At 55.4% G+C, this 20,476-nt stretch overlaps 1 protein-coding gene across 7 annotated transcripts in view; it reads right to left on the bottom strand.

Moving 5' to 3' along the window:
- JADE2 (jade family PHD finger 2) overlaps positions 1-20,268 on the bottom strand; it is a 48,607-nt gene extending 28,339 nt beyond the window's left edge. Inside the window, exons 1-4 of one of the 7 annotated variants that reach the window (XM_019740277.2) lie at positions 20,127-20,268; positions 14,697-14,880; positions 9,715-9,772; positions 7,773-7,861 (exon numbers count right to left, since the gene is read on the bottom strand). In XM_019740277.2, the coding sequence (XP_019595836.1) occupies positions 7,773-7,861; positions 9,715-9,772 (147 nt within the window). In that variant the 5' untranslated portion in view covers positions 14,697-14,880; positions 20,127-20,268. Of the gene's footprint in view, positions 1-7,772; positions 7,862-9,714; positions 9,773-14,696; positions 14,881-17,811; positions 17,925-18,285; positions 18,421-18,565; positions 19,305-20,126 lie in introns of those variants that run through there. The other 6 variants (XM_074313522.1, XM_074313523.1, XM_074313524.1 and 3 more) reach the window with 6 other exon arrangements.
- Between the last annotated feature and the right edge of the window lie 208 nt (positions 20,269-20,476).

Raw genomic sequence — 20,476 nt, 5'->3', positions numbered from 1 at the left:
AGAGAGAGAGAGAGAGAGAGAGAGAGAGAGAGAGAGAGAGGAACCTGGTCCCAAGAGAGTTCCAAGTTTTGTCCTGAGTCACTCTGGAAGCAGGTGGCAGACTGGACACCAGAGGACCCATGGAAGCACAGGAAGGGCAGCCCTACCAGAACGGTGCCAGCCAACATGTGAGGAGTGCTGTGTGCCCCGTACCAGTGTTCATGTATTATTCGTCCCTACTCCAACTCCCTGAGGTAGGTGCCACCATCATCCCTATTTTACAGATGAGAGACCTGGGAGCCAGGCTAATAGTTAAATAACCTATACAAGGTCCCACACGTTGGAAGTGGCAAAGGAACCCAGGCCAGGACAACTCCTGCACCATCTGGCACTCCCTCACAGCCCCCCGGCCTCTTTCAGCCACAGGGCTCACTGCCAATGCCCTAGAGTTAATCTGAAGTCAAATCAGGTGGCTTCCCCAAGGGCTGGAATACGCAAATTAGCTGGAGGTTTTTGCAAGTGACAGCTGCCTTCAGGCGAGCCTCTCAGGCCCTATGTCCACAGGGATCTGGTATCCAGAGTACTTTTCTCCCTTGGTACATGGGAAGACCCTGCTGGGATGCTCTTCTCCCTGGTGCAAGTGGGGCTGGCCTGTTTCATCCTTAAGATTTCAGTGCAACCCACATCTGCTCTGGGAAGCCGTTCCTGATCACAGGCTGGGTACTGGGCTTTTTCTGAACTCCCACAGCCTCATTAAGGGAGTCTCCTGGTTTCTTCCATGTTTCCCCACAAGAAGGTGAGCTCAGTGAGGTCTGGCTAGGCCTCAGGCTGGAGCCCAGCAGCACACCCAGGGCCTGGCACATGCCAGGTGCTAACAAAGGCTGAAGGACCCAAGAGTCTGCCATGGATCTGCCACCACCTTCCTGGGTTGCTGCCCAAGGCTACATCTGGGCAGCTGGGTACTCTACCTTCCAGAGGAGCTTCTGTACACTCACATAAAACCTGTCCACAAGTATGGCAACCCATTTATAACGTAAACATCTTTTTGTTTTGAGTTGCCAGGGGTTAGGCTTGAAAAAAGGCTCAATTATTCTCCCAAAACGCCTTTGAATTATTTATGAAAACTAAATAAAGAATAAAATGGACACTGATCCACGGGAGGCCTTGCCGTGGCAAGAAAGTTGGAAGCTGGAAAACAAACAATTTTCTAAGAATGGGAATGTTTACTATTTTTCTTCTCTTTTAGCAGAAATTGACAAATTGTCGTTAAAGGTCTGCTGCCTAGCAACCAAGTTCTGCGGAGCTGCTTAGGAGATGTTAATTGTAGCTTCTTCAAACAGTACGAAGAATGTTTAAAGGTCTAAACTCTAATTTAATAACCAATCTGAGTGCCAAGGTGCCAACGCAGCACAGGAGGGAGCTGAACACCCTGAACTGCTTAGATGTAGGGACAGCTCATAGCCTTGCGCTCTACAGCCATCGAAAAGTCTATCTAGCTTTCTGCACCTATTTCCCCAGGGAGAACCAAAAAACAAGCTCTGCCAGAAAGTTATCAGTGGAGTCTGACGTGATCTCCAAAAGCAAATAAAGACAGTGACAACCGGCAACTTTCGCCATGCTACGCTGAGTTCTTGTGTGTGACCACAAGATTTGTGGATGTTATTTGAATATTTCATCCTGGGACTTTGAGCTCTGCTTCCTTTTCTCAAGGGTGAATTATTGTATCATAGTGTGTTTCAGACCAAGAGGCACCAAGAGGAAGTTTTGTTACTTAAGGGTCCAGCACTTATCACAATTACAAAGTATGATGATTTGTGTGATTATTTGTTTAATGTCTGTCTACCTCCTCTAATAATCAAGCTGAGAGAGGCAGAGACTGCATGTGTACCCTGTTTATCATTATGCCTGTTTGTGGCACAGTGCCTGGCACACAGCAGGTGCTCAAGAAATGCTTGTGGAACGAGTGAGTGAATTAATTTCACTCAGGATTGGTTTGAAGTATGACTGAACTCTGACACTTCCTGTCATGCCTCGTACGGAGAGTGGAGGCAGTGGAGGAGGGGCTGATCCAAAAGATTCTTCTAGGGGGACACCAGGACCTGGTCTTGGTCACTGTCCCAAAGCCAGTGAAAACGGCTCTGGCCAGGACTGCCTCTCCTCGATCTCTGTCCACAGGAGGAGTCCCAATGCAAAGCTAGGAATAGCACCCTCCCCCCAACCCCCAAAAAGATGTCTGAGGGTCTGTCCTGGAAGAGCCAAGTGAAATTACTAGCAGATACTTCATTTGCATCATATTTTTTTCCCCTGAGCACCTCATCTCATTAGAAACAATAGCTAATAGTGAAAAGTAATTGCCCTGTTGTGACATGCCAGGTGCCATGCTAAATATAATCTCGCCTCACTCATATTTACCCCCATCCTACTGATGTGGAGACTGAGACCCAGAGAGGTTAAACCACTTGTTTAAAGTCTGCACTGTCCTTTAGCAGCTGCAATACTACCTGCAAAACACCTAGATAGTTCTTTTTAAAAAATCTCTTTCCTGGGTTAGAACCAAGAGCAAAGTTAGATCCTTAAAATTAGACATAAAACACTAGAGAAGGCCACCCCCTGCCCAGTCCCATTCAAGCTACCACATTTGGTCAGATACTTAAAACACATGCGCGCGTGCACACACACACACATACACACACACACTCACTCACTCAACATCTCTTTCTCTTTCACAAGGATAACAGCACTTCCTGCTCTTAAAGAGAATTTATTACACACATTTCTTTTGCAAGACAAGTCCCAGAGGCCAGGAGGCCTTTCCAGCTGGCGGGAGCAGCAATGTTTCCGACCATACAAGAAGTGGATTCTGCCCCCCACCCAGAGGAAGGCAGCAGGAGGCTCAGCAAGCAGGCGCTGAGCCCAGCGGAAAGGCTGGAAGGGCTCTCCCCTCCCCGCCAGCCTGCTGCAGGGTAGCACAGGAGCTGCTAGCTAGAAACAGGGCTGGAATCCACAGGGGCAAGCACAAGTCCTTTTTATGGATTCTCCTGTTTTCTCTCTCACTTTGCATGTTACTACAATATATGCCATCATTGTTTTAATACAAATAGGTTGTGTCAAATGTCTGGATAACACCTCTGCTCCTTCAGGAAGGCGTCTTACTGACCCTGCTGTTCTGGCCACCCCTGCCTTCACCCAGGATAAAAGAGTCCCATTTTAAAAAGCAATGGATCAAGCCAATGAGCTACAGCCTCACTCTTCTTCACTCGCTGCCTTTTCTCGGGGGTGTCACCTTTATGTAGGAACTCTTACCAACACTGGGTCTTGGGGACACCCCACTGGTGGCAGAGGCTGTCCAAAAGGATCACCTCTTTCTCCCAGGCTCTGGCCCCAGGGGCGAGAGGCTGAACATTTGTGAAGGGCCCCCAGGGTACCTGCAAAAAGGCCCCATTTCCTTATCTAAGGATAAACTAGTTTGTCACCAGGGCCTACAAAGGAGCTGACAGTTGGATCCCAACTCCCGCCCACCCTGTTCTGGGGCCATCCAGGCTTCCGTTCCAGGGAGGCCAGCTTCACTTCCACTCACTCTGGGATCACCCCCACCCCCAGGCTCCACAACCACAAAACAGAAATTCCATGGTAGGGTGCAGGGGAGGGCTCTACGGATGACGACTCTGGGGCTCGGAGAGAAAGTCACTCGCCCAAGGTCCCAGAGCTCAGTGACAAAGCAGGCTGCATCTCTCATAACGGACACTTTCCTGTGTAGCACCTGCATCCTGCTGACAGCCAGCAGGCACGCTCCCTGGGGACAGGGCCTGAATTCTCTGTCCCCCTACAACCAGCAGGGCCTATGAGGTGCCCTTGAGCGCTTGCTGAGTGTAATCTGTGTCAGTAGTTCTTGGGTCCTGAAGACCCATGTCCCGGCCCAATGGCTGACTTCTCGGGACTCTGACTTCCTAAAAACACAGCTTAGCTTTCTACTTCAAGACAGCCTGCCCGGGGGAAACCCCCACCGCTTAGCCTGCCCTCCCACCTGCCTCTCTGCCGGGCCTGAGGACGAATAGCAGCCTCCAGGTCTCTTCCTGAACTGACCTGCCAGGCTGAGGGTTTGGCAGAAACCTGTCAGTCTCCTGGCAGCCGTGGGGGGCGGGGGTGAGCTGGGGAACTGCCCCCACCTACACTCTCTGCCTCTGCTTAGGTCTCTGAATCAGTCTAGAAAGCCTCCCCCACCCCCACCCCCTATACCCTGTCAACCTCAGGACCTTCCAGAACAGTCCAAGCCAGAACTCCTATCTTAGTAAATTAAGGGCAAAGGTCTATGGCAGTAGTTCTTAACCATGGCTTCCAGGGGGAGGACTTTTAAATAGTACAGGTACCTGCGGCCCGACTCCAGACCATTTACATCAGAATTCCTGGGGGTGAGATAGGATGGGGGTCTGTGATCTCCATCAGATTCAAAGATATGACCCACAAAGTCTGAAGCACCAATAATGGTTATGCCATTTGGTGAGACAGGCCAGGCCAGAAACCCAAAGCTTCAGCACCGTTTATACACTAATACCACCTCCCGAGGCCAGGCCAATGCCTTCCCCTCCAGGACTTATGCCACAGGGAATAGATCGCAGCTTTGTTGGGATACTGCAGCCGGGCAGAGCAGAGGACAGCAGCAGCTTGGGTCCTTGGCACAGCCCCACCTTCTCCCTCCACTGCCAGAAGGGATCCTGGGGCCAACCTTCGTGCACTTCCACCAAAAATCCTAACCGACTCCCCAGACCCCCAGGGCTGCCAGTTCAGCCCCCAGCATGGAGGCCCCACTTCCCTTTCACTCTGACTGAGGAAGGCCACCCACTGGTTAAGGGCGGGAAGAGAAGCTGGGCCTCAAGGCCTCGGCCCTGTCCAGGGTCCTGACTCCTGGTTGGAGCACTTTTCCCGGCCCTGGGGCACCTCACTCTGGTATAAAGGATGTCCCTTGATTTGCAACCTCTGGGTGCACTGGAAAGGGGGGGGGCCTTAGTAGGTCATCACAGAGGCAGCCCCTCTGGTGTCACCTAAACCCAACCCCAACCCTTGCCAGAACTGTTGGCTTCACTAGGTGCTAGTGTTGCTGCTACGCTAGGTACTCCTGGTCCTCAACCCCCCCACCCCATCACTGCGCACGCTCACAGATAAGGCAGACAAGTGAACCATGCAGCCACCAGTTAGGGGGCTCTTCCTGCACCACGCACACCAATCTACAAATATTCTGCCTGGGAACCTGGGCCAGACAGGGAGCAGACCATGTGACCAGACGGATAACCTCCCCACAGGTTTGTTTACTCAAGGGGACAGGGCAGATGGGGCCCCCAGATCCCCTCTCATCAGAGACTCTAAAGCCCTAGGCCCTCAAGTGGCCCAGCAGACTAGAAAGGCCCTCCTCTCCACCCCATTCACAGAAAGAGAAAGGAACAGCCCAGGGAGATTTAGTGCAAAGGTTCTCTGTCCCCAAATCCCCGCTTTCATCTCTGCCTTCTCATGAGCCAAATAATTTGGAAGCTTTCATTGACGGTTTCCGCTCTGCCCCACGGTAGCTTGGAATTTATGGTGGCTATGGCTCAGCCTCCTCACTTAGGGGACGAGGGAAACCTAGCAGGCTGCTCTCCAGCCTGTTGTGGGAGGAAAAGCTTGTCCTTGGCGACAGTTCAAGGCGGGGAAGATTTCCTCAGCACTCCTGGAGCCCAGGACTTGAGGGCAGGTGTCTCCAGTGAGGCCTCACAGTCCCCCAGGGGCTGCTGTGCTGGAACCCAGAGCCATGCAGAGGTAGTCCCCTCCCCGCAGGGCCCAGCACCAACGCCCTCACAATGGCTTGACTCTATTTTTAGGAGGGGAAAGGCTCAAAGGCTCTGAGCTGGAAAACCCAAGAGGCAGGGGAATTTTCAGCCCCATGCAAATCACTCTTTCCCCTCTGTGTTGGTCTTGTTGACACCTGTTTCCTCCCAGCCGCCAGCCTATCCTGGGTGTAGAATGGCGCTCTACCTGGGATCTCTGTCCAGAGAGGTGGCCCCTCCTCCCACCGGTGCGTGGAGGAAGCAAAGCAGGGGGGGTCAGAGGAAGGAGCCAGCCCCTGGAGCTCCCCAGAACTTCTCTTTTTCCAACCTGAATAGCCACAGAAAGCAGGGGGCAGGCTCCTCTTCTCCGAAATGGACATGACAATTGCTGCCTCCCAGGATCAGGAAGGCACATCAAGATGGCTATTGTTTTACTAATTTAACCATCACTATTGGTGAGGCCCTGCAGGTCTCAAGATGGGGGTAGGGAGGACAGGAGAGAAGAGAGGGATGGTAGAGGAGAGACGGTCCCAGGGGCTCCCAGGGCCCTGGCACTCTGCCTTGTACTTTCCAGTGCACCTGGGCACATGCCACCCCCAGAGCAGGGCCAGTCCAGGAGAGCACTCCGAGCCATGAAGAACATCCTGCCAGACCCACCTCTGCTCCAGCTGATGTTCCAGTCCTAACTGCATTCCTGGAGATATCTCCTTCCATCTCCACCCCTCCTCCACAGGGCCAAGGGAGAACAATAGGCTGGGGGATGGGGGTGGGAGGCATCAGGTCTGAAAGGCTCCCCAGCCCCCACAAAGGGAGAGTCTTAGGGACAGCCAGATCCAGGAGATGGGAGTCCTTTTTCAAATGCAAGGTTCAGTGGAAGACACCCCCACCCCCCAGGAGCTGGCTAATGACAGCAGCACCAAGACTGCCCCTGTGGTGAGGGTACGAGAGGAGGGCACCAGGCTCAGAACACAGATACCCACCCCCACCCCAAGCCAAGGCAAGGGCTCAGCTCCAGAACTCGGGGCCTTCCCACCCTGGGAACTGTTGGCCCCCAAAACTTCAGGTCTTGGCTATATAACCTTGCGATCCTCAGTTTCCTTATTATAACAGGACTGAGAACTCTGGGCCACTTTTAAGGATTAAAAAACTAAAGTATCAGGACAAGTGCCTAGTACTTAGTAGGCTGCATAGCAGTGTACTAAGGACCAGATTCAACACACCCCCCCCTTACACACTCAATGCACTGCAGCCTCACTGTGCCCCGCAAAAGGCACTGAAGACCCAAGAGGGAGCAATGAGGCCCCTAGGGTGTGATTTTTTTCATTCGTCCACCCACCCACCCCCGATGCTGCGGTTCTCCACAGCTCCAGAAGCCAAACACCTCTACCGGACACAAGACATATCCCAAGTCAAAGGAAGGAAGGCTTACAATGCAGGTGCACATGAACCAGGCACAATAAGGAGCAGATGACTTCACTGGATGACTCGGGACCCCATCCTGCACCCCTGCATCAGCAGTCCTGTCTGTCACCCTTGGCTCAGCCTCCAAAGTGTCCCGAAAGCTACTGCTTCTTACCCCACTACCACCACTGGGCTCGAAGCCACCATTGTTTCTCTCCTGGTCAACTGCAACTGAAAAGACTGCTTCCTGCTTCGGCCCTTGTCCCCCGCATTCCCTTCTCCTCACTGCAGCCAGCAGGACCTTTCATTAAAACATCAGACTAAGCCATTACCCTCCGTATGATCCTAGAAAGTCATCTCCTCTGGCTCAGACCAATAGGAGCATCTCGACAACAACCTAGAGGCTACGAACCGGTACCCCCCCCCACCCCCCACTCATTCCTCTCAGCCACACTGGCCTCCCTTGGCAATGCCTGTGCCCTCTGCCAGGAGTGCTCTTCCCCCGACTATCTGCAGACCTCACTCTCCCCAGGTCTCCGCTTCTGCGGCCTCCCCACTTCTGCTTCCTCTTTCTCCAGGACACTTGTCATTACCCACCTCTGAGGGTTTCTTTTCGTTCTGCCGGGGCCAGCCCGACTTGGTGCTGCTGGGCAGTTTGGAGCATCTTGAGGCAGATGTAGTGTGACCTGCAGAAAGAACGCAGCTCATTAGAGGATCCCGGAAGGCTGGGAACACCCCCACCCACACCCACGCACAGGAAGCCTACAAGGAAAGCTCTGGCTTGAATGTTCAGGGGGTGGACACCTCTGTGAACACCTGGTGGACTGTCCCTGCTCGGGGCCCCTCAAATGATGAGTGGGGACATGAGGCTGCCTCCACTCGTCAACCAGAAGGGGCTTGGGGGAGAAAAGGCAGTAACTAGGACTCAGTATTAGCTTGTGGTGTGACCCATGCCAAGTCCCTTGCCCCCTGTGTTCCTCTGCTTCCTCCTTCGTGTGATGCCCAGGGGGTGGATAGAGGCAGGACGGCGGTAGGAAGAGCACTGTTCTAAAGCAGACCCAGAGCAGGCTAGCGCCCTGGCTCAGCCACCTACTAGCTTGTCACCCTGGTCAAATGACTTCATCTCTGAGCCTCAGTTTACTCTTCTATAAAATGGGAGCAAGTGAGTAACTGTCTTTCCAAGGGTTGTGAGAATTCGATGAGACCATGCCTGTAAATCTTAGCACAGTTCCTAGCGCACAGCACGGCCTCAGTAAACATTAGCTATTAGGAGGGTCCGAGGCCTCCATCCCTATGGGTCAAAGGAATAGCTGCCATGGGTGGGCACAGTGGTAGGTGCCGGTGCAAAAGGAGTTCGCCTCCGTCTGACCCAATTCTGATGTAGCCCCAGGGCTCGGCTGCCCAGAAGCCCACACCTGCAGGCGCTCCGCCCTCAAGGTTTCCTTTGCCTGCAATAAAGTTAGAAGTAGAGGATGCGGTTCTTTTCGGCTCTACTGAGCCAGGCCACAGGCAGCGTGGTTGCAGCCACAGAGGGCCAGACGCTGTGATCTCTTGCCGCAGGGAGGAAGGGCTGGCCAGGTTAGACACCAGAGCCAAGCTGAGCAAACAGACCCCAAAGGACAGCAAACGAGACCTGGAGGAGGGGAAGGGACTAGGACCTGACCCACTATCCTAGTGCATCTGTCTCAGGCTCCTGTTCAGAGGGAGGGGTGCGGACCCCTGGGAGCTCTAAGAGGCCTTGGTGATCTTCCTAATCCCAGGTGCTCACCACATATGTGAACACACTAGGGTCTGGAGTTGCAGGGCTCCAGGCACGGCCTCCCTGGCAGTCACCAGGCTGCACCACTAGGTGGGATCCTGCCGGCAGTGTTCTCTCCCTACACCGGGTAGAAGGGAACTCCTTACTCCAACCAGTTCATGCAGGCCCAGGTTCCTGGGCAGCTGAGAAGAGCTGCCTTCTGAGAAAAGCTCTCACCGTACACAAACGTCCCCCCCAATGTCAGAAGAGGCGCCCTAAGCCCTATTTTCTCATTGATAATGCCCTCCCTCTCCAAGACATCCAAATAACACCCTGGGCCCATACACAAGTCTACCTCTGGGTTCTATTACCGACATCCCATGAAAGTCAGACTCCATTAATATGTAAGGCGAATATTTACTGAACACCTATTACGTGTCTGATCTAACTGGGGATAAGGCAGTGAGCAAGACATGACCCCTCTTATCAAGGAGCTTACCAGTGATTAGGAAATGATACTTATCAGATAATTAGAATAGTGACAAGTCTCCGGTTGTGTCGAGACCTCCTCTAGGGCCCTGACCCAACAGGAGAACCACAGGGCCAGAGATGTGATCCTAGAGTGAAGAGGACAGCAAGGCCCCGGGAGCCAGAGTGGTGTGGGGACTTCCTTAGGAGAAGGGGGACCTGATCTGACTTATACTTTAACCAACATTGAGACCACGGGGCAGCCTTCCCCAATCTGGGCCTGGCAAGTATTCAAATGCTTTCCCTGCAGGAGCCCCAAATGGAAGACCTTACTGTCAGTGGTGTCAGAGTTGTCGCTGCTGATGGAGTATTTTCGCCTCTTCTCTTCCATCTGCAACAAAAGGCAGACCCCATTATACTCACAGGTGGCTTGGGAAATCCTCACTCTCTCAGAAAATCACCAGGAACCTACCTCCCCACACTCACCGGCTGCAGCAGAAGAGAACAAGGCCCTGCCCCAGGCTTCTCCTCAGCCAGTCCCACCCCCTCCCCACCCACCCTAGGGAGGGGTGGGGTAGGAGGAGAAGAGGCTGCATCCCCCACCTCCTGAGCCCTGAGCCTCAAAGAAGTTGGAGTCTAAGAAAAGAGGGAGGGCTGGGGGGGGAGGGGGAGGGGCGGGGAGTCAGCATCCCAGGCTAAACAGCGACTAGGACCTGCCCAGCCCCAGCTTCCACTCAAGGAAACTCATGCCCTCCTGCGAATCCACTATCACCCATGAGTTGCAACTGGTGCCCCGCTGGGCGCCAAGGAAGGGAAGGGCAGAGAAAACAAGACTGATTTTTCCAGTAGGACCATGCTATCTAAGGACAAGCCAGCCAAGATAGCACTGAGGACACATCCTGAGCGGGGCAGCCAGAGGAGTGTGGAAATGGGGGTGGGGGCAGGGAGGCTCCAAGCTGACTCCCTGAGACACACCAGGCCCAGGGTAACTCGTCCTGGGCTAGGCTCCCTCTCTACCCCAGTGTTCTTCTCCAGATAGAAGTACAAACCAATTTTATCTCGACTGCAGTATTTCACTTCAAGGTAAGCAGGGCAGCTCTCCCATGCCGGGCTCATCTCTTTCCCCACACCATCTCAGCCACCCCTGCTCCTAACAGCCCTGTGAGTTGTAAGCTATTAGCTTCGCTTACTGGGGAGGCTCAGTGCCTCGTCCTGCTAGTTAGTAACCGGCTGAACTGGGATTTGAGTCCATGTGGCCTGATCCCTGAGCCCACACTGAGCTGACTTTGTGCCCTTGTCAGCTCCTGCCTGTTGGAAGTGCTTTTCTACTGACTATGTCCTCTAATCCTGCAGAGTCCTGGGTGGCAGAGCTGGCTCCCGGGCCCTCTTGGAGAGCAGCACACCGAGCGGCTTGTTAACACGCCCTGGGTCTCACAGCTAGCCAGTGGCTGAGTCCTCACGTGAGAACAGATCTGGGGCTCCGACCCAGAGGGCTTTCCACCATGCTCCTGTTAGTCTGGACCCTGGGCTGCCTCACTCCCCACAGCATAGGACAAGGAGCCAGGGTCAGCAGGGAGCAAGCCTCGCTACCCAGCCCAGCTGCAGGCCAACCAGGCTCCCCACCCTGCCTGGGATCCCACCTGCTACCTGCTGCTGCCCAAGTCTGCGTTTCCCCTTCTCCTACTGCAGCCCTGCAGAGACCGGGACCTGCGGCAGAGCGTGACTCCCCAGACCTCTGAGCTGACCAGGAGGACTGGCTTGCCTCGGGCTTGACCTCAGCCAGGAGCTTCTCTCCACCCTAGTCCCGCAGCGGGGATCAGGATGACAGGTTCATGGGGGCTGCTTGTTGCCCAGCTCTGCAGCTCTACAGAGGGTGTGGAGGTACGGAGGGACGCCTGCTGGTGTGGGCAGCAGGGATAGCAGGGTGGTGGGAACAACGAGAGCACACATGGCAACAGGGGAGGGAGACATCCTGGTACACGGGACCTCACTAAGCCCTCAGCGCAAACCTTAGGTGCCGGTAGGCAAGACAGCTGCTTCCCTTTTGCAGAAGAAAACGAAGCTGAGAGGTTAAGTGACTTGCCCCAGATTGCAGTGCTCATAAGAAGTCTATTTGACTCAGGAGACCATGCTCTTGACCTTAAACCTCCCTGCCTCTGTGCAGCAGAGTGCAATCAGGCCAGTGGCCCAGGTCACAGACTAAATGGGGCAATGATGCCCCACCATCCACGGCAGCCCATCCTCATTGTCCTCTGGGGTCTGAGGGTGACAAAGGTGACTTGAACAGAACCCCGACTCTAGCCTGTACCTTACCAACCAGCCCTGCCACAGGTTGGGTAGGAGTAGGAGGTGCTATAAGTGCACCCACCTGTTTTCCCCTGCAATGGGCTGTCCAGGAATTGCCTTGCTCTTCATTTCTAGCAAAGCGGGCATTTCTAAGCCAGGCTCCCCCATAGCATAAAAGCAGCAGCTCTAGATTCAGCGGTGCCAAGTTCATATCCTAGCTCTACCCCTCACTAGACTAGGGACCATGGAAAAGATACACCTCCCAGAGGACACAAACTGGATCTGGATTTTCATGTAAATCTCCTGAACTTAAAATGTTGGCAACTGATTCAGAATTTTTAAAACACTTTGAGAGGGCCAAACTAAACAGATCTGTGGGCTGAATCAGCTGGTGAGCATAAATGAGAGCAGCCTAAGGCCCTTAGCACAGTGGTCCGCTCTCCACATAGGTGCTAGTTATTAACACCTTGGCCAGGTGGACAGTCCTACCAGCGCCTACCTGACAGGGAGCAGTAACTATACAGTAAGGAAGGTCCTCTGGAGCATGATCCCCGACCGCTGCCACCCTTCTCATAATGCTGTTTCCTGCTGCCTAGGACCAGTGACCTGCCAGCATGCAGACCTGCACCCCACCCTCGGCCAGTTCCCCATCCAACCTGCCCTCCATGAAATGCCCCAGAGTCCTCCTAGCAGGATGCTATTAAGGGAGCAGATTTTGTGGCGGCTTAATTGGAATAATAACTAGGCTTCAGAGGGAAGCCACTGTTTTGCAAGTGAGGCTTCTTTCCTTTGAACCAAGTCTGTTCCAAAGGCCTCCCCTGCCTCAGGTGGGCCTCCACTGTCAGTGGCTAATAAAGCCCTAGATGAGACCTGGGCGTCCCTGTGGGACAGCCCTTTGCCCCATGACCCCCCCACCCCCACCCCAACCGGGGGACAGGGAGGACTCCTTCCCCAAAGCTGAAATCCAGGGCTGCATATGCAGGTGGCAGGCACCGAAAGTTGACCTTGGCCTCTGGGTTTTCCCTCCACTGGCCCTTCCAATCTCTCCCAAGCAAGGTCTGCTCTGGCAGAAAACCTCCGTATCACAAGGTAGTTGCTTCTGGGGACAGAAAGTGCTCCTGAAACCCTTCCTACAAACGAGACTCTAGGAAAGAGTCCCCTTTTCCCTCCATTTGTACCCCCCACACCATCCCCAGCATGGAGACACAGATAGGAATCTCTTCTTTGGGAGTGTGGGTATCAGAGGGTCCCCTCAATGGAAGAGCACCACGGCCTCTCTGTGCATCGTCCACCCCACAGCCAACCCTTGGCAAGTCCAGTGGGCTCTCCCTCCAGAACATACCGTGAATCACCCCTTTTTCCCCCATCTCTACTTCTACCACACTAGTCCAGACCCAGACTCCTCATTTATCTCCCAGCTTCTACTATCGCTCCCTCCTAATCCAGGATCCACACAGCAGCCAGAATGATCTTTAAAAAGCATAAATCAGATCATGTCATGCTCCTATTTAAAATCTTTCAAAGGCTTCCCTGCTGACCAAAGGACAAAACTCAAGCTCCTGACCACGAGAACCTATATAATTTGGCCCCTGCCTACCTCACAAGTTCACACGAACCACTACCCCTTCCCCACCACTTTCTAGCCACACAGGCCTCCTTTCATTTCCTGAAACAAGCCTAACAGTCCATGCTTCAAGACCTGTGCACAGGTTGGGCTCTCTGCCTATAATGGTTTATGCAGTCTATGCGTGTCTGACTTTTCATCTTTCAGGTTTCAGTGTAAATGTCACAGAGGCTGTGCCTTGTCTAAAGAAAGCTCATCAACCGTTATTCACCACCTTTACAGTATCCACCCTAATTTGTACCTGTTGAGCTACTTGTTGAATGTCCTTCTACAGAATGTATGTTCCATGAGAGTTAAGTCTGTGTGGATCCCCGCTGGAGCCCCAAGGCCCTCCTCACGTTGCACGCCACACATAATAGGGACACGAGACATGTCTACTAGAATACTGAGTGTATTCTTGTTCCCTCCCTCCAGAAGAGTAGGGACCACACAGCCCAGCTGGCCTGCCTGTAGTGTGCAGGAACAAACACCCCAGCCCAAGATTTCGTCCTGTTTTCACAGCCCCCTTCCCCGTCTTCACCTCACACATTTTCCAGGAGGCTTTATTTGGTTGGACTCCTGGCTAATGATCAATGTCAACTCAGTAATAGGGCAGCAATTTGGTGGCAGATGTTTTCTTGGCAGCACTAGTCATTGGTCTTAGAGGGGGCCTCGGGTCTGGACTTGAAACACCAATGCCCAATGCCAGCCCCCTTTAAAGACCTTTCTGCAAATAAACTCAAATAAACACCCTGGGCCTCCATTAACGCCCTTCCAGCTGACCCTGGGAACAGTGGGCCTTTCAGGCCTGCTACTGCAGCCGCTCCCTGGGCAGTTAAAATACCCCAACGTGGCCTCTGGACTCTCCTCTCTGGGGCCACCAGGCCTGCCCTGACTGCCACCACACACAGCAGGATTTCGTCTTCCTCCTTAAAAAAGGGGGGTGGGTGGGTAGGGGGAGGCTTTCAAACAGGCAATTTACCATTCCAGACACAATCTTTCAAAGAGAAACAAAAACTCTCCCTGTCTGAGGCAGACCACTAAGGCGTGTGTGTAATAAGATGCTAATACAATTTAATGATATTTCGGCTGGAAAACCTGTCCTCAGTGCCTCCTTGTGTCGGCAAGGCCAGACATTCAGAAAACAAGAACTGCACACTCTTAAATGGCTTTAAACGGGGGTCAGAGCCCCACTCTTTCCTATCTCTCATTAACTTTAATGCCTTCTCAGGGACAGTAATTGCCGTTACAAAAATGATTTTGTACACAAGATCCTCAAACTTGCTTCTCCAAGCACAAGGAAGCCCGAACTCTCCTCCGACACCCATCATGGCCCACCTGCAATTCCAAGTGTCCCAGAGTGCACCCAGCTTCCCTCAAAGATGCTGCCCACACCCACTCTCCAGGCCCAGTTCTGGGGACATACCGAGGAGCTCCTGGGAGAATGAAAGGGGCTTTGTCTACTTTGTCCTTCAGCACCTCTCACCCTACCCTCCACCTCAGAGAGGGCAGAGCTCAGTCCGCTTGCTCCCACAGATGACTGCCCACTGGCAACTGCAGAGTGCTTCTCATCCCTTCTTCAGAGAAGGGAGCTGGCTCTTCAGCCCAGCCTAAAGGGGAGAGATCAAAGGTCAAAACTGTATCTGGGCCCTCTCCAGATCATTCATAATAGTAAAACTAATACTAACTAATCAAGTGCTTCCCACAAACCTGCCTTTCGGTTTATTCTTTTTTATGCCATATTGCTTAACCTATACACCCACCATGAGGTACGTACTGTTATTGACCCTATTTGTAGATGAAGAAACTGAGACACAGAATAACTGTCATCATTGGTGACTGCATAGGCAGCATTTAAATCTAAGCTATCTGACTCCAGATGGCATGCCCTGTCCCACTAGGTTACAATGCCACTCCAGAGTGTGGCTGGGGTACTCCAGAGTCCTATGGGTTGTCTGAGAACCTTCCTGGATTCCTAAGCTTTGAGCCACATAGTAAGGGTCCTATGTGGAGGTCAGGGAAAGCCAGGAGTACCCTCTCTCCTCACAATTCTGATGTGGACTCCCCTCAGATAACTTAAAGGGAGAACTGTGAAGCCCACAAGGAGCCTGCTGGATGAGCTGTGAAGAATATGGACTGGAAACCTGACCTGAATCTTGGGTATCAGAAAACTACCTCCCTGGTAACCGGAATACCAGTTAACTACCAGTTAACCAGAACTCCCTGCCCCCACTCTCAAGGACATGGAAGTCAGTCAAAGGCCTAACGTCAGGACTCTGGGATGCACCTGGGGACTGGGAGCAGCAGTCCCACCTCACCTGTCAATGAAAGCTAAGTGGAGATTTCTAACCACCTCTTGGAACAGTGTTACTGGCCATTTAGCCAGGCAATTTAGGGAAAGGAAAAGCATGTTGGATGGGAAATGTTCTGGAAACATTTGCTGCATCCTGAGCCCAAACAACTTTATCCTTAAACACTTCATCTCCAAAAGTGCTGGGGAGACCCCTGGCCAAACAGTTTCAAATCCAACATTCACTGCGAGTCCTGCTGCGAGGACTTCCCTCTGCGAGGCATTTGCTGTGGAACCAAATGCTTTTCCACTCTAAACAACAGCCAATAGCACTTGGGACAACTGAGAGGGCTCCAGATCAAACAAACATCCCTTTTTTTTCTACCATGCAAACTTTCTCAATAAATTATTCGCCCACTTCGGATCAAAGCTTGTTTTTGCAGCCTGTGACCTAAAAAGCAAATAGCATCTCTTAAACATGAAAGCCCTCCTCCCTGCCTGGGTCGGCTTTATTACTCATTCCTTCCCCTTACAGTTATTCTGTTGTTATTTCCCTCCTCTGCTTGTTAGATGGCTCTGCAAGTCCCAACCCGCCCCAGGAAGATGGGACAGGAGGGATGTTCACTTGGGGCCCAAAGGTGAGAGAGGAAGTCAGGGTAGGGGAGAAGCCAGCACCCTGGGAACCCAGGAAACGGGGCCAGACCCGGTTGGCAGTTCCCTGCCTGGCCCTTTTGCCAAATGTCCTACTGGGAATTTTACCAGTGAAGGGAGTTAATGCCACCCTGGAGAGGAGGGGCCAGGCAGCCCTACCACCACACGGGCCCAGAATTCAGTTTGCTACAGAACCGTTAAGGGGATTCTCCTGACAGCTTCTCTGGGCTCAAAGCTCAGCGCTCCTCCCCTTCCAACAAAAGCAAGGTGACAGGTCAGTCGTGCCCATTCAGCCCCTCCCCTTTGGCAATGCTGAGTGCAAACAGGATGCCTCCTGATGACCCCCTGCAAATCAGCCCCTGGGTGAAACTTCGTCTGTGTCTCGGAATCCCGCAGTATATGGGGGTGGGTTGCCAAGTACAGGGGCAAGGTTTGCAAATCTGCAGAGATCGGAGTTGCCGGCTGCAGCCTGCCCTTGGCACGGGGCAAAGGAAAACATAGCCCTTCCCGCCCCCACTAGCCCTGGGCACGAGACTTGCGGCGAAGGTGGTAAAAAAAAGTCAAGTGCCCGGGCCGACGGCAGAAGCTAAGGGGATTGGGAGTGGGGTGGCAGGCGCCTCCAGCCTGCCCCTGGAGGTAGTCCGCGGGACAGCAGGCTGGAGGCGCGCCGGCGTGATTCCGACCGCAGGAGCCGGGAGGAGGAGCCGGAGGTGGCTGCGGGGGGCTCCAGCCTAGGCGAAGGAAGGGCAAGAGGCGGTTCGGGCCCGGGGCGGCGCCGGGAGGTGGACTAGACGCCCGGGGCGGAGGAAGGGGTTTAGGTGATGCGGGTAAGGGCTACCGATCCCCTTGGGGGGTGGGCAGCTGTGTGTGGTGGGGTACATGGTGCGTGTGTGGAGATGTCCTGGGCGTCTGGAAGCTACAGTGAAGCCTTCCTGCCTGTCTCGCAGACAACCCCATCTTCTGACACAACAGCTACTGATGGCCTAGCTGACCCCCTCTCATCCCTTGGCCTGGAGAAGAGGGTGTCTCAGGGCCCATGGATAGAGGGAGCCACAAGTCCGCACACTGGCGGGGAGGCAGCGGGCGGGAGCCGCTCCGCAGGCGCAGGAGAGTGGGTGGGAAGGAGGGAGGGAGAGAGAGAGGAAGAGAGGGAGGAAGGAGGTGAGGCCGGGAAGATGCCACTGCCGGGGGCGGGGCCGGACCGGGATCCGGGAGAGGGACTGCAGCGGCGCTTGGTGGGGGCGGGGGCTGCAGTGTCACACATTTGGGGGTCAGGTGTGTAAGTCCCAGGCTGGGGCCGCCACTTGCCTACGTCTTCCCGGTACCACCCAGGGCGCAGGGGCGGAGGCGAAGGGCCGGGGACTGCAGAACCATCCCCGGAGTGGGACGCGAACCGGCTGAGTTGGGATAAGGTAAACAAGGGCCACGCCCCCTGCCGTCGCCCCGCGGGCGCGCACCCGCCGCTCCGGCCGCCGCCGGTACATTTCCACTCTCTCAGCGCTTCTCCCCCGCCGGACTCCCGCGCAGCCCTGGAGGTGGGAGCTGCCCCCGACCCCAACCCGCACCCCCTGCGCCGGGGCCGCGCACCCTCCATACTCACCTGGAAAGGGCGTCCCCCACCCCTCCAAAAAACTGTTTTAATTTGTGCAGTGCCTCCGCGCCCGGGAGCGGAGCATGCTGCCCCCGCGTGCAGCGCCCGCGTGCACCCAACCCGGAGAGGGGGCGACAGGGCGGAGGCAGTGGCCCCCGGAAGGTGTCTGGGACCCGGCCGGCTGCACGTGAGCCCAGCGCGGGGTCATGTGCACCGGCTCAGCCCGGTTCGGCGCCCGGACGTGCTGCGTATCAACAAAATGAAACTCGAGGCGACAGGAGGGCAGTTGGCTCTGGGTCCTCCGAACCCCCGTCCCCGGCCGCGCGACCTCCCCTCCACACCGGTCTCCCGCCGCAGTCCCTCCGCCCGGCTGGAGCCCGCGGGGCAAGTTGCAGCCCCGGCGCGCCCCCGCCCGCCCGCGCCCCCTCGCCGGCCCGGGGGCGCTTTGCCGCAGTCATTAATAAAGAAGGTCGCCAAGCTCACCCTTCCAAAAGTTGTTGTTGCATGCGCCCCTCTCAGCCTCCCCGCAATGTACTCTTTAAAACACGACTGACCAACATGCGCAATCTCTCTCCCCTGTGCTGTGCATCCCCCCCTCCCCCCCGCGCGCTGGCTTCCTAGAACAGGCAGCCAGCAGGAGAGAGAGGGAGCGAGTGAGCAAGAGAGAGAGCGAGGGAGCGAGGAGCGCTGGCAGATCTGTTGCAAAAACACAAAATAACGCTGTGGAGATGCGCAGGGCCCATCGCTGGGGGCTGGATCTTACCTTGCTCTGTGGTGCCCTTCCAAGGGGCGCTGCCCTCGGCTACGCGCCGCGGCGGGGGCCGGCGCGGGAAGGATGCTCCCGAAATCCGGAGCTCCAGGGGCCGGCACGGGCGGGCGGGGGGCGCGCATCCATCCGGGGTCGCGGCGAGGGAGGCGGCGGGGCCCGCGGTGTCCCCGGCCCCGCACCCCTACTGGGGACGGTCAGCCTGCCGGACCCGACCCCTTGCCGCTAGGAGTGGGAGCAAAGTAACTCCATGGACGCTACTCACCCCCCCAAAATATAGCTTCCAACTGCGATGGCCGCGGTCGGCACCATTCACCAACCCCCTGTGTATGTTTCTGTTTCTTTTTAAACCAAGACTTCCTTGTGATCTCTTTAGAAAAAAAAAATGTGTTGGGGTGGGGGTGGGGGCGGGCGGGAGGAGCAAGGGAGGGGGAGTAGCCACTTTTTTCTTATTCACTCGGATCTCCACTCCTGACACCCCCCCGTCGCCCGCCCCCCCACCCCCTGCACCCAGTTGTTTGGCTTCAGCAACGGGTCCAGGTAGCGTTCAAGGCCTTGGGAGAAGGGTGCCCTGCCGGGCCGCCCGCCTGCCTACACCTCGAGCTCGGACTCCCCAAGGGCTCTGAGGCGCCCCCAGCCCGCCCTGTCCCCAGGGCCGGGCCCGAGCGGCGGCTGCGCCCGTGCAAGTCCCATCAGGTCTGCTCACACTTCACACACTCACACACATACCCCGCCCCTCCACTCTCTCACTCACACTTTCTGCTCACACCCCGCCCCCTTTGCGCCCCAGACCCGGGCGGCGCCCCCCGCAACCTTAAAAAAAAAAAAAAGCAAGCTTATACTTAAAAAAATCTTTTGGCGCCATATTAATGACGTACTTAAAATTTGCCATTTCTCCCTGCGTCAAAAAGACGTTTCTTTGCAAATAACAGCCTGAAGGCGACACTCGCGGAGCGAACGAGGTTTGCACTGAGCACCCCGCCTCCCAGGGCTCCGGCGCTGAAAGACCCTCGCCCTAGGCCCTGCTCCTGAATCGCTGGTTTAAAAATGCGACTCGAATAAAACGCGTGGCGTTTTACAACGCCAGAAGTGAGCAGAAAGTGCTGGCAGGAGCAGAGGGGAGGGGCGCGCGCGAGTCTGGGGGAGGGGGCGCGGCCCTCCTCCCCCACCCACAGCAGATGGAACGTAACATCCCGGGCGGGGGAAACTTGAAATTGTGGGCGACCTGAAGAAAGGAGGGGCGGTCCTTAGAGAGGGTCCCTCTCGGGTTCGTCGCCCCCTCCCCCCGCCCGGTGCCTCCTGGCACCCATCTCTGCCCCGCATTTCCGGGGGGTGGGGAACGCAGTGATGGGTGGGTGGGTGGCTGCACGTCCTGGCCCCAGTAGGAGTTTGCCCTGGGGTATCTCGTTCCCCTTGCTTGTCCTTCCCATTCTCCCTAAAGGGTTAAAAACCGAGGGGCAACTTCCAAGGGCTGGCACTTGGCGAGGAAGCGGGACGCCCCTCTCCCCACCCTTCGTCTCCTCGCCCCTCCTCCTCCGGCTCCACTTCCCGACTTGACCTTGTGGTGCACAAACAGTGCGCTCGGATCCTCGCAGTTTCTGGAAGAAGAGCTTGCGCTCGCCAGGCGGGCGGACTGTCGGGCGGCTTGCGGGCGGTGGCGGGGCCTTGGGTCGGTTCCCGGAGCCGTGGGCCACACCCACTCAACTCGCTGCGCCCGCCGCGCTCACCTTCTCTCGAGGAAGGAGTAGGGCTGGCCTCCTGGATGGGGAGGAGTGAGGGGCAAGCTGCTGCCTTCTCCGGATGCTCTCAGCTGGGGAGGGGGTGGTCTGGTCTCAGGCGGGGTTTGGCGGGGGGAGACCTGGGAGCCTGGCCCAACATCCCAAAAGTATCATTGCCAACTTTTTCTTC

This window comes from Rhinolophus sinicus, linkage group LG10, assembly GCF_036562045.2.
Source record: "Rhinolophus sinicus isolate RSC01 linkage group LG10, ASM3656204v1, whole genome shotgun sequence".
In the NCBI taxonomy this organism is placed as follows: Eukaryota; Metazoa; Chordata; class Mammalia; order Chiroptera; family Rhinolophidae; genus Rhinolophus; species Rhinolophus sinicus.
This window is presented reverse-complemented; position numbering and strand designations above follow the sequence as displayed.